This window comes from Condylostylus longicornis, unplaced genomic scaffold (assembly GCF_029603195.1).
Source record: "Condylostylus longicornis isolate FDR11 unplaced genomic scaffold, ASM2960319v2 ptg000100l, whole genome shotgun sequence".
Classification (NCBI taxonomy): domain Eukaryota; kingdom Metazoa; phylum Arthropoda; class Insecta; order Diptera; family Dolichopodidae; genus Condylostylus; species Condylostylus longicornis.
In genome coordinates this window covers 143,879-168,653 of record NW_026578068.1, presented here as the reverse complement: position 1 = coordinate 168,653, position 24,775 = coordinate 143,879, and the positions used below count along the sequence as shown (strand labels likewise).

Genomic DNA, 24,775 nt, shown 5'->3' with positions numbered 1-24,775 from the left:
TGTAGATACTGATTTTGTGTTTGCTAATAATGTCTCTTTAGCCAGAATAGGAACATGTTTTGGAATATGTTCCATCGTACAAGTTCTTTTATATAATCTTGAAAGTATATTGTTAAACGAATGTATATTATTTTCAGATAGATGTATGTATATGTAATGTATATGGCGTTTAGGAAGATGCAAGCCGTATTATATTGGTCATCCTTAAATAATAATTAACATACAGTATTAATTCATATATAGTGGTATAGTATTTTAGAGTATTGCAATATCGGTTAGGCGGATTTTCTTTCAAACTTGAAAGCTTCGTTTTTAAATTGTCTACTCTGTGAAATTATAAAATGATAGCCCTGATCATTTCCTTCATATCCTCTCTTTATCTTTATTTTCCTCTCTCTGAAATCTACAAAAATTATAATAATATATAGAAAATTTAAGTATGCATTTGGGGAAACTGTTGTACTGTTGGTACTCCTAAATGACTTTGAACCGTTTTGAATGAGCCTTCGAAAATTTTTGCAAGCCTTGTATTTTGAAGGTTCTGATAAATCGCATTTCTCTACTGAATTTACTGAAAATTTGTCATATGACGTAGAATATTGACCCAAAACATTTTCTGTTCTTTTCCATGATTGGACTTCACGTAAAATGCAATGAGACACTTCATATATAATAAAATCGGATATTTATCATTAATAAAATGAAAAAAAAAATTTTTTCATATGAATTGAAAAAAAAAAAAATTTTGTTTGCATTGGTTTTTTTTCTTTTTCATTTCACTTTAACTTTTCCCAATATCTACACGGCTTTTATGTTTTCATTTTGTTTTATATTTCAAAGTTTTTTAATTAAATTTTATATATCACACTTTTTTTAAACTTTTTAAAATTTTCTTGTATTTTTTTATTTTATTTTATTATTAAAAAATACTTTTGATTAAATTAGAGATTTTGTTTTTGTTTCAACTTCTCGTAAATTAAATTTTTATTATTGAGGTATAAAAATTTTTCACATTAATTGATCCTGTTCGTTATGTTAGAAAAGTTTAGAACAAAAAATTTTTATAAAAAAAAAAAAAGAATTAGGTATTAGCAATATTTCTAAAATCACATTTTTGAAATATTTCAAATGTTTTTGAATTATTTGCACGTAATATGTTACAAAAAATATTCATTAAAAAAAAAAAAGAAAATCAAAATTTTCATTCTTTTTTGCAAAATTATAGCAATTTTGAAAAGTTATTAAAACGCATTCCAAATTTAAATTCGATTTATTTCATCGGTTTTATTTTATAACAAAAATTAGTTTTTCTTTTTCTGTTGTCGGCTCGTATAAATATTGTACAAAATATTCAAAATAAAAATTTCAATGTGTTGATTAGAAAAAACAAGTTGGAAACAAAAGACATTCATTTGTTAACCTTCATTTTATAAAAAAAAAATTTAAAATTAACTTTTGCGTGTAATGCCATCAAAATAGCCTTTCTGTGTTCAGAACTTATGGAATATTATCTACATCCATTATTACAAATTATAATTACAAATTTTTTGTGGGTAATCTAGTGCATCGAGAGAACTCTGCAAATCGTATATATTTCGGTTTAAATACCTTCTCAAAACTACTAAAATTTTTCATATATCTATAACACTGTTTTTCTTTTTTGAGCAAATGCAAGTACTCTTTGAACAAATGTTACAGCGAACTCTTCTGGGACTTCTTTGTTTTGTACCATACAGGTATTTTCCAGTTTAAATTTGGTTTTATATCATATAGAAGAAAAAAGTTCAGAGAGTTTCTCTAATTTTCATATAGCGATCATTAAATTTTTGTTTATATTCGTATACAATTCTAAAAATGTGATATTGGAAAAAACAGAGATATTGGAATTTGGAAATTTCATTTGTAATACCATATACCATTAATATGGGTAATTATTTTTTCAACTAAGACTAAAAATAATTTTCATAACTATATTCACAATATGAAATATTTAATTACAAACAAAATCTGAATTTCTTTACAGTTATCATATAAAAATTTTTTAAATACATGTAAATATAAAATTCATTATCTGATCATTGGTGCAGTGGTTTAACTGAAGGGTCTCGGGTTCAAACCCCGGTCAGGTCACTATAAAAATTATATTCAATATTATATAACTTAATATGCAATACTAATAAATATTAAACAAGTAATTTTCAGATATTCATAATATTCGATACTAAAAAAACTAAGAAAAATAAACAGTAAATATTAATAACCTCAAATAATTAATATAAATAAAACTACGGCAGGCTAGTCACCTACCTAGCTAACTCTCTATGACTATAGAAACTAAGACGTGATAGATATCATGCACTAGCCCTATACTCCTCCTAGGAGTGAAGAAGGAAAAAAAAGAAAAATATAAAATTAACATATTATCCTTCTTTATTATATCCTTATTTTAAAAGCTATAATGAAAAAAAATATATAATTTTAAAAGAAATATTTAATATTATACAAATATAGCTTGCTATTAAATTGCATTGGAAAACTTTGTTTTTTTGCTTTAAATTTTATTTTTAATTAAAAATATAATATTAATATTTTATTGAATAATTTTTAATAAGAAAAAATTGTATTCATAATTAAGGATCAGTTTTATATGGTGAGATTTTATTGTGTTGAAAATTAAAAAATGGTGTCAGTAATTCCAATGGTAATGGAAATATAATTGTTGAATTTTTTTCAGCTGATATACTGCATAATGTTTGCATATAACGTAATTGTAAAGCAGCAGGACTCTCTGATAGTGTATCTGATGCTTCCTTTAGTGCTCTCGATGATTTCATTTCACCTTCAGCAGCTATAACTTTTGCACGAGCCTAAAAAAATTTTAAAAAGGAGAAAATGTTATGCAATTTGAATAATGAGAGAAATAACAAAAAGAGTAGTGTAAACTGTTATACATTGTAAAATAAATGTTATATACTTAATTATAAATAATAAATCAGGGAGAAAGTTCGTAGTTGATTTGAACGTGTCAAACATTGGTTGAAAAATTCATTGCATATTATTTTTTAAGTTAAAAATTTCATTGAACCTTTTAGATTATTTGCAAAATTTATATTTATAATTTAATCAATCATTTTTAATTCAGTGAATGAGAATTTGTAAAGTTATTACAAATGTAATTTTTTTAATCTACTTGTGTACGTGTTGGTTTTAACGGATGGAAAAAAATAAAAATTAATCAAATAGAAAATTTTTTATAACCATTCCTATAAAAAAATGCTAAATAAAAAAATGTTATATTTAACATAGAATACACCATTGTAGATTGAAATTTTTGATACCTCTCTAGCTGCTTCAGCTTCAGCTGCCATTGCACGTTGTAAAGCTGTTGGTAATGACACATCTTTGCTGTAAATAAATAAATGTATAAAAAATGAAGAAGACTATTTATTAGAAAAAATGTAATTTTAAAATTAAAAATTAATGGAAAATGAAAAAAAATTGAACTCCTATAATATTCTGACTGGTGGAATACGAGAAACGAAAACTGATTTCAATTTCAATTACATATATTTCATATTTTGATATTATGTACTAATTCCAAATAAAGGGATTATTCATGAGCGTATAACTACATACATTGTAAATGTTGGAGCAATAATGTTATTGTAAAGAATAATTTGATTTTCGTTCCTAAGCCGCTATAAGTGTTATACTATCAGTTCGAATTCCGGTAAAATCTAAATATTTAACATGTATACCGAGCCACTCGTACATTTATTTTACCGGGTCCGTCTAAAAATTCTAAAAATACCGAATTTTAAAATATTCTTCCCAGTAAATATCACTTTGATGTAGAAATGAGTATTCAAATCCATTACTCATCCAACATTCTTTTGAAGAAGAGTTTGTAAGTTAAATGGATAATTTAATACAATTTTGTTTTCCAAACAAACAAAGATTATATATGTCGCTTCGAATTCGCTTGAGTCATCAATTAATTTTTGAAAAGAATCTTTTTCAATAGATAGTCGTGTCTTAAATTTTCAAAGATTATCTCAATTCTTATGTTTTTTAATCATGCAAGAAATTTCGAAATAAAATCCTGCCCACAAAAAAAACAACTTAGAAATTCAAAATATTATTTCCGTCCAATATTTTCTTTGATCTTCTATTCATTTTGAAAACTGAATTAAAAAAATTTTTCCAAAATTAAGAAATTTAAATTCAAAAATCAACAAACTTTGAAATTAATTCTCGTAAAACTCATTGCATATAGTCTTATAAAACGGCATATACATAAATAAATCTACATATGTGTATGGGTATCCTATATAAGTATAGAACTTAACTATACTTTTTTGCAAAATAATTTCATTTCTAACTTTAAAAAAAAGTAGCATCATATGTTTTATACTTATTTATTTTGCTAATTATTGTTCTGTACACTAGCTATGAAAAAAAAATATATACTTACAAAAATTAACATTTACCTTGTACACCTTTATTTTTTTATAATTCTGTTCTACTTTTTGTTCTCTTTTTATCTATAAATTCTTGTTACTAAAGCGTACTACATACACAAAAACATTAGATTGTACTATTATTAAGTATGTGTAAGTATGTAAGTATATAGCTATCTGTTTTGTCTATTATGTGCATGAAAAATTCTACTTTCTGTAAAATTTTCTACATACATACATAGTATAAATATAATATATATGCGATTAATAATATTGAAAATGTTTTCAAGCATATAATTGACTTGACAATCCTCACATTAGATGAACAAGGACTCTTATCTATATTATATATTTAATGTGTATTTTTATTATTATTACTGTTATTAATGCAATATACATATTTGATGGAATTAAAAAAAAAAAAATAAAAACGAAAATTTGAAAACAAGAGCTAAAGTGTCTCTTTCGTTTTTGTTTTTCTATTTTTTTTTTCATTTAATACCCGTATGTATGATGGTAATATTAAACCTACATAATATTATACAATCTATATATTATTATCAATATTTTTATACATACATTTCAACTCGTTCCACTTTAACACCCCATGGATCTGTAGCTTCATCTAATGATGTCTGCATTGTATGTGATCTAAAATAAAAAAAAATATATATAAAATATTTTATTAAAATTAAATTGTATATGTTTTTGAACATAAAATATTATGTGTAATACATACATATAAAATTTAAAATAAAATCAATAAGATAAAAAAAGGAAAATTTGAGTATATACGTTAAGTATATAAAGTGGAAAAAAATAAAATTGAGAGAGAAGCTTATTACAAGAGATTATTAGTATAGCGAGTACTCTAGTATTTTTTAAGTACATATCTTTACCTATATCAATAAATTTTAATATTATATTGTGTACAAATATTATTATAAAATAAAATCAAGTGTAATATTATGTGAACATACACAAATGCACATAATAATGCATAATTCTGTAAACAGTATAATATTTTCACATATTTATAGATTAATCAATAGTAATTTTTAAAAGTTTAAAATATTTTTTTTTCAAGGATATAGCTACACTCTATATAATAGATATACGAGTAGTAATTATTAAAATATTTAATTTAAATATTGTGCTATTAATCTGTCATATAGGTGGAATAAAGATTCTTTAAAAATTTTTTATTTATAAATGTGTTACAAGTGCTTCAATATTTCAACATTTAAATTATTTTTCGTTGCAGTACCAATACTGAAGTTGACATCTTTTAATTTAAAAATTATATATTTTGCATATTTTTAGGGAAATATATTTAATATGTATAACAATAATTGTTCTCCAGCTATAACTTGGTATCGGTGTTTATCTGGAGTTATGTATTAAAAGCGAATCAAGAGTCAGACAAGAAAGCTGAATAATAAGAGAGTAACTTGGAAAGGGAGAGTGTTGAAAAAATATTTCTCTTCTAAGAAAATAAATTATTGTTGTCAATGCCACAAACTGTATAACATATACATAAGTCTTAAAATATTTTATAATTTGCAATTAAAAATTTCATAACATTATTTCAACAATTATTACAATACTATCACAATTTCTTGCTGTTATATTGTTATAGCAGTTATTGTGACAATATTATAATAAACAATACAAAAATTTTGGGTAACCATTATATTAGAGTTTTAAAAAATCTATTGGCACACAAGTCTCTTACACATATGGAGCCATAAAATATTAATAAAATTTTTTACAGAAGTGACATTTAAATTTAATAATAATGAAGGTAATTGAAAATTTGTATATTTGCTAAAAAATTTTGTCTTCTACTATTTTTACATTATGATTATAAAAAATTTAATAATGTTATAATTTAAGCGTAAATTGAGTTCATTTCTAATCAATGTGAGTCATCAAACTTATTAAAAATTTTGAAAGAGTGTTAATTATTATTTAATTTTATTTTAGAAATTTTAAAAGTTAATTTGTAAATTTAATAATTGTCAAACTTTTATGCTCTTAATATTTTTATATGACTTGTATAATTAAAAATTCCACATAAGCAGTGGGGGATTGTTAATTTTTAGTACTTTTCCAAAATAAGTGAATTGGAATAAAAGTACTTATTAAATAGCAGATTTGAAAGAAAAATCTTTATAATTTTGGTAATTTTGATAATAATTGCCTAACCTTATGGCTTAATAAAGTACTCGAATTTTAATAATATTAAGTTAATTGAAATACAATTGTATGAACAGCTAAGTATAGAATATGTAATTAGATTAGCTATTATAGAATAGGTAATGAGAATATTAAAATTAATAAGGTATTTGTTTATTGTAATTGCAAAAGAAAAATTTATAAAAATTCATCCTTTTTATTAAGTTTTAAGTAATTAGTGTTTCAGATGTTTTAGGTGTGTTATTAAAATCATATGCCTGTTATTAAGATTGAGTTCCAGAAATTTTTAAGGACTCTGTTAATAAAAGTCATTTGAATTTTGTTAGTGTCATCAAAATAATTCAAAGATGAGTTAGGTTTTTATTGGAGCAATATGGTTGTTTTTTCTGTATCGTACCTTCCACTCTATATCTAGACATAGTAATTGTAAATAAAATTTCGGGCAGTGGTTCTATCGCTTCTACCTGCTCATCGAAGTTTTAAAATTTTAATATTTTCTGCACTATAACACCCAGTAATCTAGAAAAGAATTCGTTGGAAAAGTCTCGTAGGCGGGCTCAATCCTATTGGGTCTAGGTATGAATTGGTATAGGGTGTTAAAATTTATTTCTCACACACCTATTCATACTACGAAGGCAAGGCAAACAAAACTCATGTTTATAATACGTCCTGGACATATTTCGAATAATTTTTTTGAGGTTTTACTAAAAATAAGGTTTCACTATAATACTACAAGCATTTCTAAATCGACACAAATATTTCTAATTTTTCTGCAAGCTTATAGAACTGAGTAAACAATGCACAATTAGTAAAATTTGTATTAAGGTCATTGATCTGTTAATAATAACATTATTCACTTTTTTTTTTAAATATTCAAGAAAAAATTTAAAATGTTTTCTTTTTTTTTTAAAGAAATCGTTTATCTTTTTTGTATATTTAAGTTAAATATAGTGTCGGGACACATTTGTCAAGGATGTCAGTAACTATATGGAAGAAATTGTATTTTCCGATATTTTAATAAATGATTATGGTAGCAAATGTTTCATTATAATTCCATAATAATATGTTTAAGAGCATTAAATGCAATTTTGAACAAGGAAAAAAATCCCCTTAATCATCATCATCATCATTGGTATTGAAAATACATTTTCGTTCTTCATATTTCGGATACCAAAATAAAAAAAAAAGTAAAAAATTCTACTCATCATTTGGAAAAAAAAAATCATCATCAATCGTTTTACTTAATATATTTTTTTTCTTTTCTTCCATAATCATTCGATTTCCATTTACAAGTCGTTTTACTTGCTCTAATTTCATATATGCACTTTAAATAATATGAAGATAGAAAGAAAACTGAATCCAAATAAATTGATCTATACATAAAATAAATGTTTTAAATGTAAGCATGAATATGAATCTTTCGAATTGTATGTATGTACATATGTAAATGTATTCGTATTTACATTTATCAAGGCACTATTTTTATCTTTATCTTTGTTCATCGTAATTTTTCAACATTCCGGTTGTTGTTTTTTTCCGATTTGTATTCCATAAACTCACATAAAAAAAAAAAAAACAATGGAAACTAATCAAGTCAAAAGAAACAGATTAGAACATTGAAAAGTTGAAGAGCTTAAGAGGCAAAAAAAAAATATTCCGTTTAAAAAGAAAAATATTGCAAATTTTCTTTTATTTTCATTTTTTTACTTAAAGTGAAAAAAACAAAATATTTATTAAACGTTTTTGAGGAAGAAAAGTGAGCATATAAGTATCTGAAGAAGAACAACCATTAAAATTTTAAAGAAACTATAAAAGAAAATTAATAGACTATTGTTCAAGAATTTGTGAGTGGATTGGTAATATCTAAAATTTCTTCTTTTAGTATATAAAGTGAAAATAATCCTCAACATATATTCTTAAAACTTATACACAAAAACATTAACTTACAGGGAAATTTCAATGCATCCTGATATTTTTTTAAAAAGTAAAAAGGTTTAATAAAAAAAAATATGTAAGAGCATTTATTTTTCAAACTATAGTCCCTGTTTTAACTAAGTTAGCAAGAGCAGGAGATATCAATTTTATGGCAATTCAATTTTTATTTAAAGTATACAAATTATATAATAATATTGTAAAAAAATGCACAGATGTGTAATTCTTCTACTTACTGTTAAAATTTCTTTTATAGTAAATTGAATTTTTGATATTTTTAAGCATATTGTTAAAATAAATAATTTTAAATATTAAAAATTTATTTGATATTTTAGGAAATATCACATGTTTGCTCCGGTGTTATAGAAATATTACATAAGAATAAACGATCTTTTACTATTAACTGTTAAAAAGTAGAGAAGATAACTATTAACTGTTTATGGTTGCTACTCGCTAACTTCTTTTTAATCCAAATGAAGATTGAGATGAGAAGCTTTGTTTGACCCTGAAAGCTCTTTATTATTTTTTTATTGATCAGAGCATTCGAAAACTGCAATAATTAATGGTAGTTTTGTTTAAATTACTTGATTTGCAAAAAACTTTTCTATGTTTACTGTACCACATGAGAACACACATGTCATAAACCAAATATTTCTTCCGGTAAATCTAAATTTTACCTTTGCCTTATTTTATTTCAGTTTTTATCTAATTACTTAAAAAAACTTTTTTTGAAACTTTTAAATGCTCAATTATTATTGAAAAATATCCTATTCATGGTAAAAATTTATAATTATATTATATAGCTATTTTAATTATGTCGATGATGAAGTGCACATATACGCTAAGTACCAAAGTTTTCAAAATGCGTTTTTTTGCACCAATACTAATTTCGGCCCCCTTTTTGTGGTAAAGGTTTCAAAGACGTATGTATATTATTAGTTTCCAAACTGGACGGGGTACAAATAGGTTAAGTGCAAAATCGAAATAGCGAAAAAAGGCTAAGTGCTTTCTTAGAATGTTTCTATTACAAAAATTGATATAGTGATGAAACACATAAATATACTACTCGTAAATACAGCTAAATTAGTATTAGAAATTTTAACACAGCTAACCATTTTATGCTTAGCGCGCGACTAATTTGCAGCATAAGTTAACTATGCAGTGTTATTCTTATTAACTGATTGAAATCAAACTTTCAAACCGTTTCCTTGCAAAGTTTTAAATTTGTTACTTAGCACATTTGTGCAATTCATTGTCGATGTGTGTATACAATTTTTAATATTGTTGTTAAAAATTTATTTTCCCTGCATTCTTCAAATTTATATTGAATTTCTTTTTTTTAATTTTCAAATTGGTAATATAAAAGGATATAAAAAAAATTTTTTATTCTAAGCAAAAATTACAATAAAAACAATAATTTTGTATACTTTTACGGTATACATATGAAATAGAGAAAATGACCGTAAACTATAATTATACATAATTTTTTTTTTCAAAATTTGCATTAAATTGATTTTGTATGCAGAAAATATTTTTAATTTCCATTCTTATTTTACTCTTCTGCTCTATTTTTGTATAGATTCTTTGTATGTGTTACAAAAAGAATAAATATCGGAAATTCATTATACCCGTACGAACGTATGTTCGAAGGGTATACTAAATTTGCCTTACCGTTTGTAACGCTAAGAAATAACGGTGTTAGATATAGACTCAAGTGTATGTTTTTGATCAGCGTCAAATTCTGAGTTGATTTAGCTTTGTCTGTCCGTCGGTCCGTCCGTCCGTCCGAACGATAACTCAAAAACTAATTGAGCTAAGTTCACCAAATTTTCACAAATGATTTATTGTAGTAAGTGCCAGAACCCTATTTAAATTGGACATGATCGGGGTACCGGTTCGGGTAGCTGCCATACAACTTCAAAATTTATTTGGCTATATCTCAGAAACTATAAAAGCTGTGGTATTGAAATTTCACACAAACGAATATATTAGTAGGGCCAATATACCCCATAAAAGTCGTTGAAATTACTTGGCTCCTTCTGGTACCTGCCATACAACTTCAAAAGTTATTTGGCTATATCTCAGAAACTATAAAAGCTGTGATATTGAGATTTCACACAAGTGAATATATTAGTAGGGCCGATGTGTCTGGTAAAAGTCGTTGAAATTGCTTGGCTCCTTCTGGTACCTGCCATACAACTTCAAAAGTTATTTGACTATATTTCAGAAACTATTAAAGCTATGGTATTGAAATTTCACACAAGTGAATATATTAGTAGGGCCGATGTGTCTCGTAAAAGTCGTTGAAATTACTTGGCTCCTTCTGGTACCTGCCATACAACTTCAAAAGTTATTTGACTATATCTCAGAAACTATAAAAGCTGTGATATTGAGATTTGACACAACTGAGTATATTAGTAGGGCCGATGTGCTTGATAAAATTCGCTAAAATTTCTTGGCTCTTTCTGGTAGCTGCCATACAACATCAATAGTAGTTTGGCACAACCAGTATTTTGAATAACACATAGTACTGAAATTTTGCATAAATTAATATGGTAATATGGCAACTTAAAGTCATAGTCTGCCCCATAGTTAGTTATGCCCCATTAGTTATTCGCACATAGGATAACAAATTCGTACGGGTATCACAGAGTTGACAAGGTCAACTCTATTTTTTTTCTCGTTTTAGTCTAAAAGCAAATTTGTAAGTTTCAAATCAATATTTAAACAAAGTGCATTTACATAAGTTTGTAATACAGTATTCAGGCCGATTTTCATGTTATTGATAAAATATAAAATTATTCTAGTATAAACAATGAAAAAATACAAAGTGTTTCAAGAAATAATTATGAAATTTTGAAATAATGTAAAATTGTATTAAAAAATATGTCTGACGTGATCAATACGTGGTCACCTAACTGCATTGTGTACTTCTTCAATAATATTTACAAATTCTAATATTCTAGCACATAAATTTCGCACATGGTACGAGTCGATAGATTCCAACCCCGTCAGACATTCTTTATAATTATGGCTATTTGAGATAACTGAGAGTCTAGCATATAGATTATTAAGGGCTGTTTCAATGGAATTCAATATAGTTCCGTTACTTGAAACTGTATAATATCGTAATCCTTAAGAATCTGTATTCTAATTCATTCGAATGTATTTGAACTAATCGAAAGGACGTTTTTATTTAAATTATATTTTCTTATAAAGTTAAATGACAATATTATTACTGCACATAAATTTATTCTTATTTCCTTTTAAATTTCGAAAATTTTATTAATTTTTTACATATTTTACTATTTGCAGGTGAGATATCACGATTTTTGTATATTATAGTAAGTAAAATTCATATTTGTAATATTTAAAATATTTTACGATATAAAATATGTTTTAAATGAGTAGTCTTTGAGTTGAAAAAATTTTACGACAAAAAATTAATTCCAATTTTTAATTATTTATTTAGTATATTTTTCCAAAGAAGTTTTAACCCTTAACTACTATTTTTTAAAAAAAGTTCAATTAAATTAAATGTACGCCTGTTGATTAATTTTTTATGAAAAAAAAACTAAATGCAGACTTTATTTAAAGGCTAGATAGGGCACAATTCTAATTCAAATTTTTAAGCAAAATTGAGTTAAATTAAAAATGTGTGTCTCACTAAAATATAATGTACAGCTTGGCGGGCTATGTAAACTCTTATGAACAGTTCCCAATACAAAAATATACAAAAATGTGTTGTTTTTAGCAAAAATTATAACTAAAATTGTTACAAATTTAAATATGCAATAAATTCGGGGAAGTACATAAGATTCTATTAATACATTTTCGAGCACTTCGCTCAATGATGAGCTCGAAGTCGACATTTCATTGAAATTAATGGATTTTTGTAATATTATTTTAAAAATTTCTCGTTGTTTAATTCGGCAAACTCTTCCACACGACGACACATAAATGAGACACTGTGTACATGAAGGAAGTTGTGTAGGAAAATTTGTAAAAAAAAATTATTTAAATGAAAATAAATGAAAATAAGAATAATTTCTTATTTAATATTCTAAAATTGTATTTTGCAAAAGTTTGAAATAATTAAAATATTGGATATTTATTTTCGGAAAGAAGAACAACAACAAAAAAACACAACTTTTGCAATAACTTTAAATGAATGTTAAATTTAATTTGGTTTTCTTGTACTTTTCTATTTGTTTTTTTTCTTTACTATGGAATTTTAAGATTTTGGGCATAGAATACAACAAGTTGTGAAGTAAAAAGAAATTAATTCTTATTTCTTTTCAATTTGTAACTAAAATTTTTTGTTGTCTTTTAACTTAATTTTGTTTTACTCTCGTTTTTTTTTTTTTTTTTGCAAACTATTTCTTACTTTACGTGACAAATTTTTAAAAATAGTCAAAAGAATTCAACATTTTCTCATTTTGCTTGGGTTTTAACAGATTTCTTCTATATTGGTTAATACAATGACTCTTAAGATAAAAGCTAAAGATAACAATGAAATGAACCCATTACGCTTTTCTTGATAATTTTAGATTTGATTTTATGCCAAAATACATGATTACAATGCAGAATTGAATTTAGAGTCGATGTGCCAATAACAGAATAGAAACTTTGGATTTATCTTTAAATCTTCCTACATATATTTATATATATAATAAAAACTTTCATGATTTATGTAAAATTTATCCTGAAAACGTTTAATGTAGCAAAAACAAAAAAAAGGAAAACTTTCACAATTCTTTTAATTTCATGTAATTTTTCTTTTCTTTGCGGTTTTTCATTATAATGCAATTCTTAAGTTTTTGTTCAATTTTTGAAACAACTATTTTAAAACTTTTTTTTGGGAACCAAAACAACAAAAAAAGGGAAATTAAGCGAAAAAATGTCATTTTTTTTTTTTTTTTTTAATTTAAAAAAACTTACATTGCTTCACGTTCAACTAATAATTCTGATAAATTTTTTGTTCCCAAAACATTTCTTAATGTTGTTGCTGCCAATAATCTCGTTGAATGACTATAATTTGATACTTGTATAACAGCTTTAAGTGGATCACTTATTCTATAATAGACGACTGCATCAACTGTTACAGTAACAGAATCTTTTGTTAAAACTTCTTGTGGTGGTACATCAAATGATACTGTTCTTAAATCAACTTTACAATAATCATCAACGCATGGTAGGACAAAAAATACACCGGGACCTCGAGCCCCACCACTCCTTGAAAAAAATAAAAGTAATAAAAAATATATATACACATATACACATGTTAATATTTTTTTTTTTTTGGAATTTTTACTAAATTTTATTCATACCTGAGTCGTCCCATTCGAAATATAACTGCTCTTTCGAATTCTGAAACAACTTTGAAGCATATAAAAATTGATATTGGAAATGTTAAAATTAGTAACAGCACTGACAGTATTGTCGCAACAATTTCAACGCATGTCATATTTTCATCTTCAGCTGAAATTTATAAAGAAGAGATTAATATTTTGAAAATTTAGTATGTTGAGTAAAAGAAAAGAGTCATTATAAAAATATTAATTTATAAAAATGTTGATTAATTAAGAAGAACATTTTGACTATCTAGAAACGTTTCTTAATTGAAAATTCTATAATATAATTTCAGACATGAAAATTTTTGACGTAAATTTTTGAAATAAAATTTGTTCCTAAAAATTTATTTATGTAGCAAACGTATGTTCGAAGGGTATACTAAATTTGCCTTACCGTTTGTAACGCTAAGATATAACGGTCTTAGATATAGACTCAAGTGTATGTTTTTGATCAGCGTCGAATTCTGAGTTGATTTAGCTTTGTCTGTCCGTCCCTCCCAGCGATAACTCAACAACTAATTGAGCTAACTTCACCAAATTTTCACAAATGATTTGTTGTAGTAAGTGCCAGAATCCTATTTAAATTGGACATGATCGGGTTACCGGTTCGTGTAGCTGCCATACAACTTCAAAATTTATTTGACTATCTCTCAGAAACTATAAAATCTGTGGTATTAAAATTTCACACAAACGAACGTATTAGTAAAATTTGTTGAAATTGCTTGGCTCCTTCTGGTACTTGCCATACAACTTCAATAGTAATTTGGCACACACAGTAATTTGAGAAACACAGTACTGAAATTTTGCATAAATTAATATGGAAGTACGGCAACTTAAAGTCATAGTCTGTCCCATAGTCAGTTATGGAATATTGATTCGCACATAGGATAACAAAATCGTACGGGTATCACAGAGTTGACATGGTCAACTCTATTTTTCCTCGTTTTAAATAAAAATCAATAATTTCCATTTATTCGACATTTTAGAAATTTTGACAATACAAATACCTAAAATTCTTATTGAAATCATTGAGAACAAATATTTCTTTGCTGGGCATTCAAAATTACTTCGATAGCATTGTCTTAAAACCCAACAATGTTAATTGGTAAAATATCCATTATTACAAGATCATTTTACACAATAGTATTACAATATTAATATTCTAAATATTTATAGTGTACAATTTTTTAAAATAATTGCCAACTAATTGAATTAAATTATCATTATTTCGGCTTAGTTATACACAGTTAGTGGTAATATTTAAATTTATTTATCTTGTGCTGCACTTCAGAACCACAACTTATTGGTATACACAAATATTCGATTCGAACAAAAAAATTTTATTTTCGAAGATTTAGTAAATTTTTTCTCACAAGAATTCCAAACTTAATGACAAAAACTATTTTTTAATTAATATTTTCTTCCATTTGAATTTTTTTTTAATTTTTCTTAATCTTACGTATTTTGCAAATGCACTCATAACCTCCATCTTTTGGTTTTCTACATCCGACTTCCATAATATACTTATAAATTATTCGAATCTTAACACAAAACAAAAATTTGAATTATTAATATTGTAATTATGATTATAAGTGGGTAATTTGTATTACGATAATTTCCTAATAAAAATTTTACATTATCGATTCATCACACTTTTAATATTTCAATTTAAATTTGATCTTTATTATTTTTATTTATAATTCAATAGCTTTTATTCCCGTATTTTATTTGCTTCCTTTTTAGAAAATATTGTGTAAATTTTATAATTCTTTTTTCTAAATATTTTTTGTTTCAAAGATCTTATGTTAAACGTACGTGCCTGGCACGTTGAACACAATGTTAACTCAATCGATCAAATTCGAAACTAAAAACCACAATAATAAATTTTTTTTTTCTTTTTTCGATATTTGAGTTCTGTAAAATATCGTAATTGTGTATAAGAAAATAAAAAATATTAGAAAGTACGATAAAAATTTGAGAACAGAAAAAAAAATTGGAACAGCGTGCCGGCACAGTTTACTTTTTTTTTTTCTTTTGGAATTGTAATTTATATAGTAATCGGTTTACCGATAGTGATTAAATTTTTAAGAATTAAACAAATCGAATTAAAATTGGAAATTTTTTTTGTGAATTTTTTTTTCCTTTTATTTTTGTTTTTTGTTTGCCTTATATTTTCACAATGTTTCACTTTTGTTTAGATTATCTGTTGCCTTAATTTTCAAATTCTATAATATGTATAACTATACATATGTATACCTATTTAAAATGTATGTGCGATATTATATCGTTTGTATTTGGATCCACTGCCCTAATAAATTCTACTACATTTTTTTCTTTTCTTTTCTCTTACTTTCATATTATTAAAATTTAATCGTTTTCTATTTAAATGGAAAATTTGCAGAAAGGAAATTTCCTTAAATATTTTTTTTTAATAAAAGTGAAAAATTTGTGTAAAATTTAATGTAAATGGAATATTTAAAGACCTGACTGCTCCAGAAGAAAAAATTGAGTTGGTTATTGAGGAAAAATTTAGATTTACGCTTAAAATTGAAATTTTTAAATACTTATATTCATCGACTACACTTAGCGTGTAGACTTAGGAAACACCTCAGTAGACTGGGCATGGAAAGTGAAAACACTTGCAGATTCTGCGGAGAGGATGGGGAGACCTCATTATACCTTTCTGGGGAGTGTGATGCTCTAGCTCATACGTAAAGCGAAAAAATGGGGGGGGGGGCTTTGCTTTCGGAGTTATAGTCTTCTGGGCCCCACAAGTTACTTTAATACTTTTAAAACATAACATAATGTAGGATAAATATAATTAAACTGTAAATACTAATTGAAATTTACAGAAAAGTGATGAGAATTATTTTAGATTTATAACGGAAAATAAGTAAAATTTGTCTCTCAATAATAAAAATCTCAAAAATATTAAATATATAATTTTTTTGACAATTCAATTTGAGCTTTGATAGTTACCTTTGGGATCAATATTATAGCAATAGAGTTTTTAGTTCCAATTGAAAGCTGTGACCGCTTTAAAATAAAATTGTAAATTGAATTCAACTACCATATTCTATATTTAATCACCCAGTCTTACTCTATTGAACATTATAATTATAGCCGAAATTTAATAGAGCGTAATAAAGAGAGTTTAATTTAGTAAATAAGTTACTAAATTACATAATGCAATAATTGAAAATATCAAATTTAATCTTTGCACACAGCTATTTGCTCTCATAAATGTAGTTGTACAGACGAAAAAAAATTGTAATCACATTTTAAAAAATTTAGTAATTTATTGAAATTAGACTGAGATGAAAAATATTGCTTTTTTCTTTATAAAGCAAGATAAATCGAGTTCGATTGAGGTTTTTATATTTTTTTGCCCCCGTTGCTTTGTATGTGTATATAAACTTTGGCCAAACGAATACAAAAATTTTTCCAAATAAATAAACACAAAACGCAAGAAAAACGAACAAAAAACAAAAATACAACAAAGAAAAATTATTGACTGAACATTTTCGGATGCAGAAAATTTCCATGAGAAAAATCTCGTGTATTTCTCATCAGCTTCTGTTTTTTATCATCAAAGGAAAAGAGAAAAAGAAAAAAAAAATATATAACCAAAAAGCATCCAACAGCCAAATGAATTTTTTCAGTATTACTTTACTAAATTTTGTTACATGATTTTGATATGCGGATATGCGGAATGGTGTAAGTAAAAAGAGAATATAAAGAGTGGGGGAGGGTAATATCAATGATGATGGATAAAAAATTGATTTTTTCGTTCAGCTCGTAATTCGTAATTGTTAAACTGAAAATTCATTGCTGATAAATTTAGACATTTTAAAAGATTTTGCACTAAACCATTTTTTTTTTCCATCTGAAATTCTGAAATGTGAAAATTTGTTTATTGATTTTTTTTTTCTTATTTCTTTTTTGTGGTTTCTTGTTATTATTTCTCTGCTCCATATTTTCATATTTTCTGTTTTGTAAATTTTTACTTTTTTATTTTTACATTATTTTGTTATGGCAAAACTAAATATTGGGGGAATCAATATTTTCCATGAAATTTTAATAACTATAAATTTTTATGAAAATTTAAAAGAGAGAAAAAAAAATGTTATGAAAATTTTTTAAAACATTAAATTAAGCGATTTTAATAATGGCTAAAATAAATTGGCATTTAATGTGTAGTATGCTATTAAATTGAGTGATTGAAATGGTTAAAAGTAGTTAATTGAAATGGAGAAGTAAAATTAGTTAAAAAATCTGAACCATGTAAGATAAGGGCATTTTCAAATCAACAAAGGACAGACTAGTTGAGCAACAACTAGTTCCTTTCTATGCTGTTTTAGAAGTTTATAATTTTATTAAGCACATATTGGATAATCTGGCGTCATCTAAAAATTTTAGAGTCAGACTATTCAACCCATAAAGCGCTGTCTTTTCGAACTTGCTAAATACTTTTTCTAAAATTAAATTGGAAATAAAGTTTTTGGATCTATTTCTTGTATATCATAATAGGACCTTTCATACGATTCCTACTTCATAATATAATTTCAAAAAAATTATCACAAAACTTAGTTGAATAATGTCAGTTGTAATGTTTATGTCGAACCCAGAGATTTCATTTTAATATCTTTCTAATACTGTTTGAAATTTCCATGTTAAAATTAATTAAAGCGGTGAATCCAAAAATATAATTGGAAAATTTTTCTTTAAAATATTAAATATTTTTAACGAAAATTATTAGCAGGATTTTCCCAAATAAAGAAAAAAAAAAATAAGGAAAAAATTGAATTAATTTGTTTAAAGAAAATTTATTTTACACGAATAAAGTTTATTATTTCTGTTTTACCGTTTTGACGTCACAAAACGAAAAGAAAACATATAATAAATAATTTTGTTTAAATGTTGATGATTCTTTGATGCAAGTTTCTAAAATAAAATGTCAGAATTATTGAAATTTCAATCAGTGAAAAAAATTTTGTTATACTTTTTAAACAACTTTAATGCCTTAATGTAAAATCGCGAAAATAATGAACGGATGCGTTCATGACGAATTAATTTGATGATAGTATGAAAATTAATGATACAGCAGGTACGCTTTTATTGTATATGTGTTTATATTATACAGATTATTGGAATAATTAATTTAAATGTTTATAAGAATTTCTGTTTTTCATATCTTGCAAAAATATTTTGTGTAATTGCAACAATGATTTATAGTAAAAAAACTATGAATTTGTAATTATGTTTTTGTATAACAGTTGAGGTAGAATGTATGACAGAACAAATAGTCTTTGTGATATTGCACACTTGTGTTTTAAAAACGAGAATAGATAGAATTGACCATGTCAACTCTGTGATACCTGCACAATTCATTCATTTAATTTTAAAAGTTTTATGGTAATTGCCACACCAATTTTCTTAGGGCTTCGTGTCGTTTTAAATGAATAATGCTATTTTATAAATATATGACAGTAACTGCCAAAAACCATACAATCACGAATAGTTTTACAGAAAATAATGGCCCTCATAACCAAACTCGTTTATGAAAAATTTCAGCACTGTAGTTTCAGTAGTTTCCATAATATACGATCAAGTGACTTTTGAGGTTGTATCACAGCTATTACCAGAAGGAACCGAGCTATTTTATCAAAAATAAAATTTAAATTTTTAGAAAATATTTTCATATTTTCAGTATGCGTAATATTTATGTTCGCATACGTGTTCAGTTCAGCACGTGCATTATATTTTTAGGATATTTTTTTAATCTTCTTTGAAATTTTTGATATTTTAATGACAATTTTTGAATCCTATGATTAACTTGAAAAAACCAAAACTGGTGAATTTTTTTTAAATTAAATTTTTAAAAGGATTTGTCACTGTTTTTTTCTGTAAGAAAAATAAATTTTACCATCAAGCAAACAACTAAGTTTATATTAACAAACTAAGAAGTAAAAACGATTCAGTTGATCTTAACCAACTTTAGTATACCCTACCTGCACAATGTTAGTTTGATTATAAAAATTCGTTTTTGAAATATTTAAAATTAACTCTTAGGGTTGCTTTTCAGTTACACGAATTCCAAAACTTACATATCTATGAAGCTAGATGTATAATGTTATGGGCTATAATAGGCACATGACTGCCGAATCTTATACTCATATTTTTCCAAATATTTAATATAATCTCTTTGAGTTGTATGGCAGCTTCCAGAACACCGCGTTTAAACGTATCCAATTGCAAAAGCAGGCATCCTCGCCATAAAACGAATACTTTTCTAAAAGTTTAGTGTTTTTTTCTCTTTTGTTTTTTGGTTGTGCGATTGAACAGTCGACGCAGAATTTTACGTCGAGCGAAAATATAACCTGTATTTTCATACAGTAAACGACTCATATAAAATGGTCCCGGTTAGCAAAGCAAAGTTAATATATACCCTTCAATGAAATGTAGGGTATAGAAAAGGATTCATAAAATCTTACTCTAATGTAAAAGTTGCAAAATTTATTTTCGTAAAAGCGTCTATTTAATGCGGTATGTGTATTTATGTGTATATGCTCGTGATTTTAATACAATAATAAATTATAATGTTTGTATATTATATTTTACATAAATCCTTTTTGGTTATTTTAAGTTCATTTTTATAGTGTTGTCTGTTTTTTTTTTTTGCAAAAACTTCTTGAAAGCAAAAATAACTAAAAATAAATCATGTTGTGAATAATAAATTTACCATGTTATGAATAAAATATTAAAATTTTCTAAAATTTTGTATTTTAAAATGTTTGCATATGAGAGAAATATATTATGAATAGTTATGAATTTATAAGATGAAAAAAAAATTCAAATAAACTTTGAAAGTCTTTATTTATTTGTGCTAGAAAACAATGATTTATTTAAATTTATATTGTGTATGTAAAAATTTTCTTTATAAACATAAAGTTATTTATAACAATGGGTTCAATTACATTAATATTATTTAATTTAATAGAATTACAAAATGAAAAGGAAATAAACAATCTAAAACGATTAAGTTGCTTTAGATGGTGTTTGTTATCTAACGCGTATAGCATTCTTTATTAATTATTTGAATAATCAGCCTCTACTGAACTCTGACCAAATTAATAGCTTCCAAAGCAATAAATTTTCTTGAAACAATGATTTTCTTCTATCCCACAACAATGGCCGGTTTTTTACATAAATTTTTTAAAATCGCACTAAGAATTCGTTTGATTGCATACTTTTAGGGGGAGAAAATCATTTTTGCAATTTTTTAAAAGTTATTGAATTTGAGATTTCTACGCAGTTTCCCTTCTTAAAGAAAAATTCATTTCATATTAAAAATCTGCAATGAATTGACAATGAATTCACAATTCAGTTTCTCTGAGATTTTTCAAGGAAAATGACTAAATAATTTATTTTGAATTAATGATTTAACTTAGCATACTTAATTATTTCATGAAAAAAATTTCCATTTAAATTCCATTAAATTTTTAATTCTTCACTTTCCATAATGGAAAATATTTCTCCATTAATTTCTTAAATTTAAGGTGCAGACAATAAAATACCAAAATTCTTTTAATTTATTCAATAATTATTAATTTTCATTCTTCATTTAATTATTTCTATTAAAATGTGTAAATTTTTACTAAAATAATTTCTGGGTCCATATATAAATTTTGTTCTGTTAATATTTTTGGATTTGTCTTTGTTTTTTTTATTTTTTTTCTATTAACCTAAATATTATTTTAAAAGATAAACTCAATAAATTTTCTTTGACTTTCTTAGAATAAATTCACATATAAGTTGTCCAGATTTACCGCAACTGTGAAATTTAATATAGTGTTAGTACATAATATTATATATATATATTATAATAAGTGAGTGCGTACAACTGTAGACAAAAAATTAAGTCAATTTCAAAGTAATTTTTCAAAATACTATGTAAACAATGAAAAATATTTGAGAAAAAAAAGTTAAAATAATTAAAAAAATATTGTTTTTGAAATTAAAAGTAAATTGTAGGGGAAAAATCTGGCAAAGAGTTGCACTGATGTCTTCTTTGTATAGATTTCAAGTTCCGTCTTCAATTGAGCTAAAAAATTAAGATTGAGCTAAAAAAATAAGTAAAAAATTAAGCTAAAATATTAAGATGGTGTTTTCGTTTTATATTTTTGTGCCACGTTTCACAATAGTTTTGTCTTAACTTGCCCCCCCTTCTAAGCGATTTACGATTTAATATTCAATATCTGAGATTTTGCATTTGTATTTTAAATTCTTGCAATCCCAAAACAAGAATACATTTCCTAATTATTGTTATTCGTAAATAAAATTTATATTTGCTCAAAATTTTAAAATGATTTCATGAATTCAGCTTCATTAAACAAAAAATTCTAAAAGAAAAATGAAAATTGAAATTCGTATATCTAGTGTTTTTGTTCAAAAACCTTCCAATATAAATAAACATAAATTTTATATCTATATAAATATATAGGTATATACACAAAAAAAAAATAAAAATGTGATGTAAACAAAAGTGATGAACTTTGTATATAGTGACTTGGTGTGGTGCCACTTTACATCTAATGAAGTGTTTATGTTTGATAATGACATTTTCCGCTTTTTAATGTTTCGCTCTATACGATAATGTTATATTGAACTTTTATAATTAACTTCGTAAATCAGATGATGGCGAAAGTAAATAAATTATTATACATATGTGTTCAAAGTGCTTTATACTTAAAATTTATATTGATTTTTTTTTGTAATTTATTAACAGAGATTTGTACATATGGTTTATTGCAATGCATTTTGATGGTTTTCCGAAAACAACAATTTTATTGATCGAAAGGTATTAATTAATTTTCTTTCTAAATTTTAAATAATATTAGAGGTGAAAATTGAATAAAAATTATCCGTATTTAAACCAGAATAGCAAGTAGAATGTAAAATTTAGAATACATGGAATTTTTTTTTTAACAGGGTTTAATTTTATTTCATGGTACAATATTCAAAACATTGTCAATCGATTTTTAAAAAAATATTTAAAATAATTGTCGATAGTAAAAAATGAAACAGTGTCTGAAATACTGGACGAAATTGTGCCCAATTTTTGAAAATGCTACACAATGTTCCTGTAGCACAGAAGAAGAAGGAACAGCCAAATCTTCTTTTTATGCAAAAAGTGGTATTCCGGCAATAATTGGGTGTATTGATGGTAACTAAGTCAAAATAGGAGAGGCTTCTACAGCATTAACGCAATGCTGGTAAATTTGATACAAAATTTTGTATAATTAATATAATCCTTTAAGGTGCGCGATCACGAAAAGAGAATAAGGTATGTTAACTCAAGTTTCCCGGAGCATGCCATGACCCGTATGTCTTCAACATGTCACAGACCTACACAATAGCAACCTTTTCGACATTTCTCTACCATTGTTGAGATCTTTCTCACAAAAGGTTCTACACTCCTGACTTGATTTTTAAATTATTGAAAAACACTTTCTTGAATATTATCATACTCTCTTAAACTTGGCTTAATTATGTATATTTAAATTACCTACATAATGATTCACTTACACATTAGTAATTTAATTTAATTTCGAAAAATGAATTAACTGTAAAATTCATTTTTCTCTCATTATAATAGGTATAAATGATTTGAAATTATATACTTATTTTCTTACTCGATTAATGGTCACAGTGCAGTTAAATTGATTTAAAATAAGCATGTGTTTTCTTTTTAAGTTTAAAATAAAATAATTATAAGTCTTTCAAGTTGAATATTAAAAATTAGTGAGATGTAATAATAATAATTATAAATTAATTAATAATTATAAACTAAATTAATAATAAAGAACATTACAACTTAAAATAAAATCATTGCGATTTTTAATAAAATAAAAATAAAAATATAAAATGGTCTTCTTGCCAAAATATAGCAGGAAGCCATATTGGTGACCCCGACTAAAAAAACACGTGAAAAAAGATTAAAGTTAAAAATTTATGTTTTAAATATAAAAACTTTTATATATTTTAAAATAAGTTATAATATAAAATCTAATAAATAAAACGGAAATCACTAAATAATAATAATTAAAAGTTTAATGCAAAATTTATAAATATAATATTGCAATATAAAAAAAGGATAACTAAATAAATTTAAATTATAACTTTTACAACAATAATTAAAAATTAAAAATTTTAAAATAAAATATATAGTCGTTAAATAAAAACTTTTGGTTCAAATTTCTACATGCAGTTAATATTCTTATATATATAATTAATAATACATGCAAAAAGTTTTACATGCAGTCAATATTCATCATCATCAGTTAAAATTTTTATCATCATCACAATCATACAAAATCATCCAATCATATATAATTTCAACTTATACACTTGCATCATATATTCACAATTTCAACTTCAATCAAACAATTGCACATTCAACCATTCAACTATTCAATTGCGTTCAACTAATCATTCATCAACATTTTCAAGCGGAATTATCAATACTCATCCATCAATATACTCATCATCAATACACATCCATCACTTCATCAACCAGAAAGCATCATCTATATTAAGATAAGTTCTTAATTTCCTTATTTCTTACATTTCTTATTTTAAAAAAAAAAAAAAAAGAATAATTAAAATACATTTTTTAAAAAAAAAGTTTTTGTGTTTCAAAAATTAAGATTAAAAAATAAAATTTCAAATAATTACATAGTAAGTAAACTTAATAATTCACTAATTAACTAACCGAAATCATTAAATTTTTTTCTTTTTAATTAAACTTAAACTTAAATTAATGCAAAA

At 24.8% G+C, this 24,775-nt stretch overlaps 1 protein-coding gene and 1 long non-coding RNA gene across 4 annotated transcripts in view; one reads left to right on the top strand and one right to left on the bottom strand.

The window, feature by feature from the left end:
- The window catches only part of LOC129614066 (uncharacterized), a 186,659-nt gene that overhangs the window by 59,649 nt on the left and 102,235 nt on the right, over positions 1-24,775 (top strand). The window lies entirely within an intron of this gene.
- The window catches only part of LOC129614065 (band 7 protein AGAP004871-like), a 34,553-nt gene continuing 12,364 nt past the window's right edge, over positions 2,587-24,775 (bottom strand). Inside the window, exons 1-6 of one of the 3 annotated variants that reach the window (XM_055528454.1) lie at positions 15,405-15,769; positions 13,922-14,072; positions 13,533-13,826; positions 5,040-5,111; positions 3,339-3,405; positions 2,593-2,867 (exon numbers count right to left, since the gene is read on the bottom strand). In XM_055528454.1, coding sequence (XP_055384429.1) covers positions 2,631-2,867; positions 3,339-3,405; positions 5,040-5,111; positions 13,533-13,826; positions 13,922-14,072; positions 15,405-15,462 — 879 coding nt within the window. In that variant the 5' untranslated portion in view covers positions 15,463-15,769 and the 3' untranslated portion in view covers positions 2,593-2,630. Of the gene's footprint in view, positions 2,868-3,338; positions 3,406-5,039; positions 5,112-13,532; positions 13,827-13,921; positions 14,073-15,404; positions 15,770-24,775 lie in introns of those variants that run through there. The other 2 variants (XM_055528453.1, XM_055528452.1) reach the window with 2 other exon arrangements.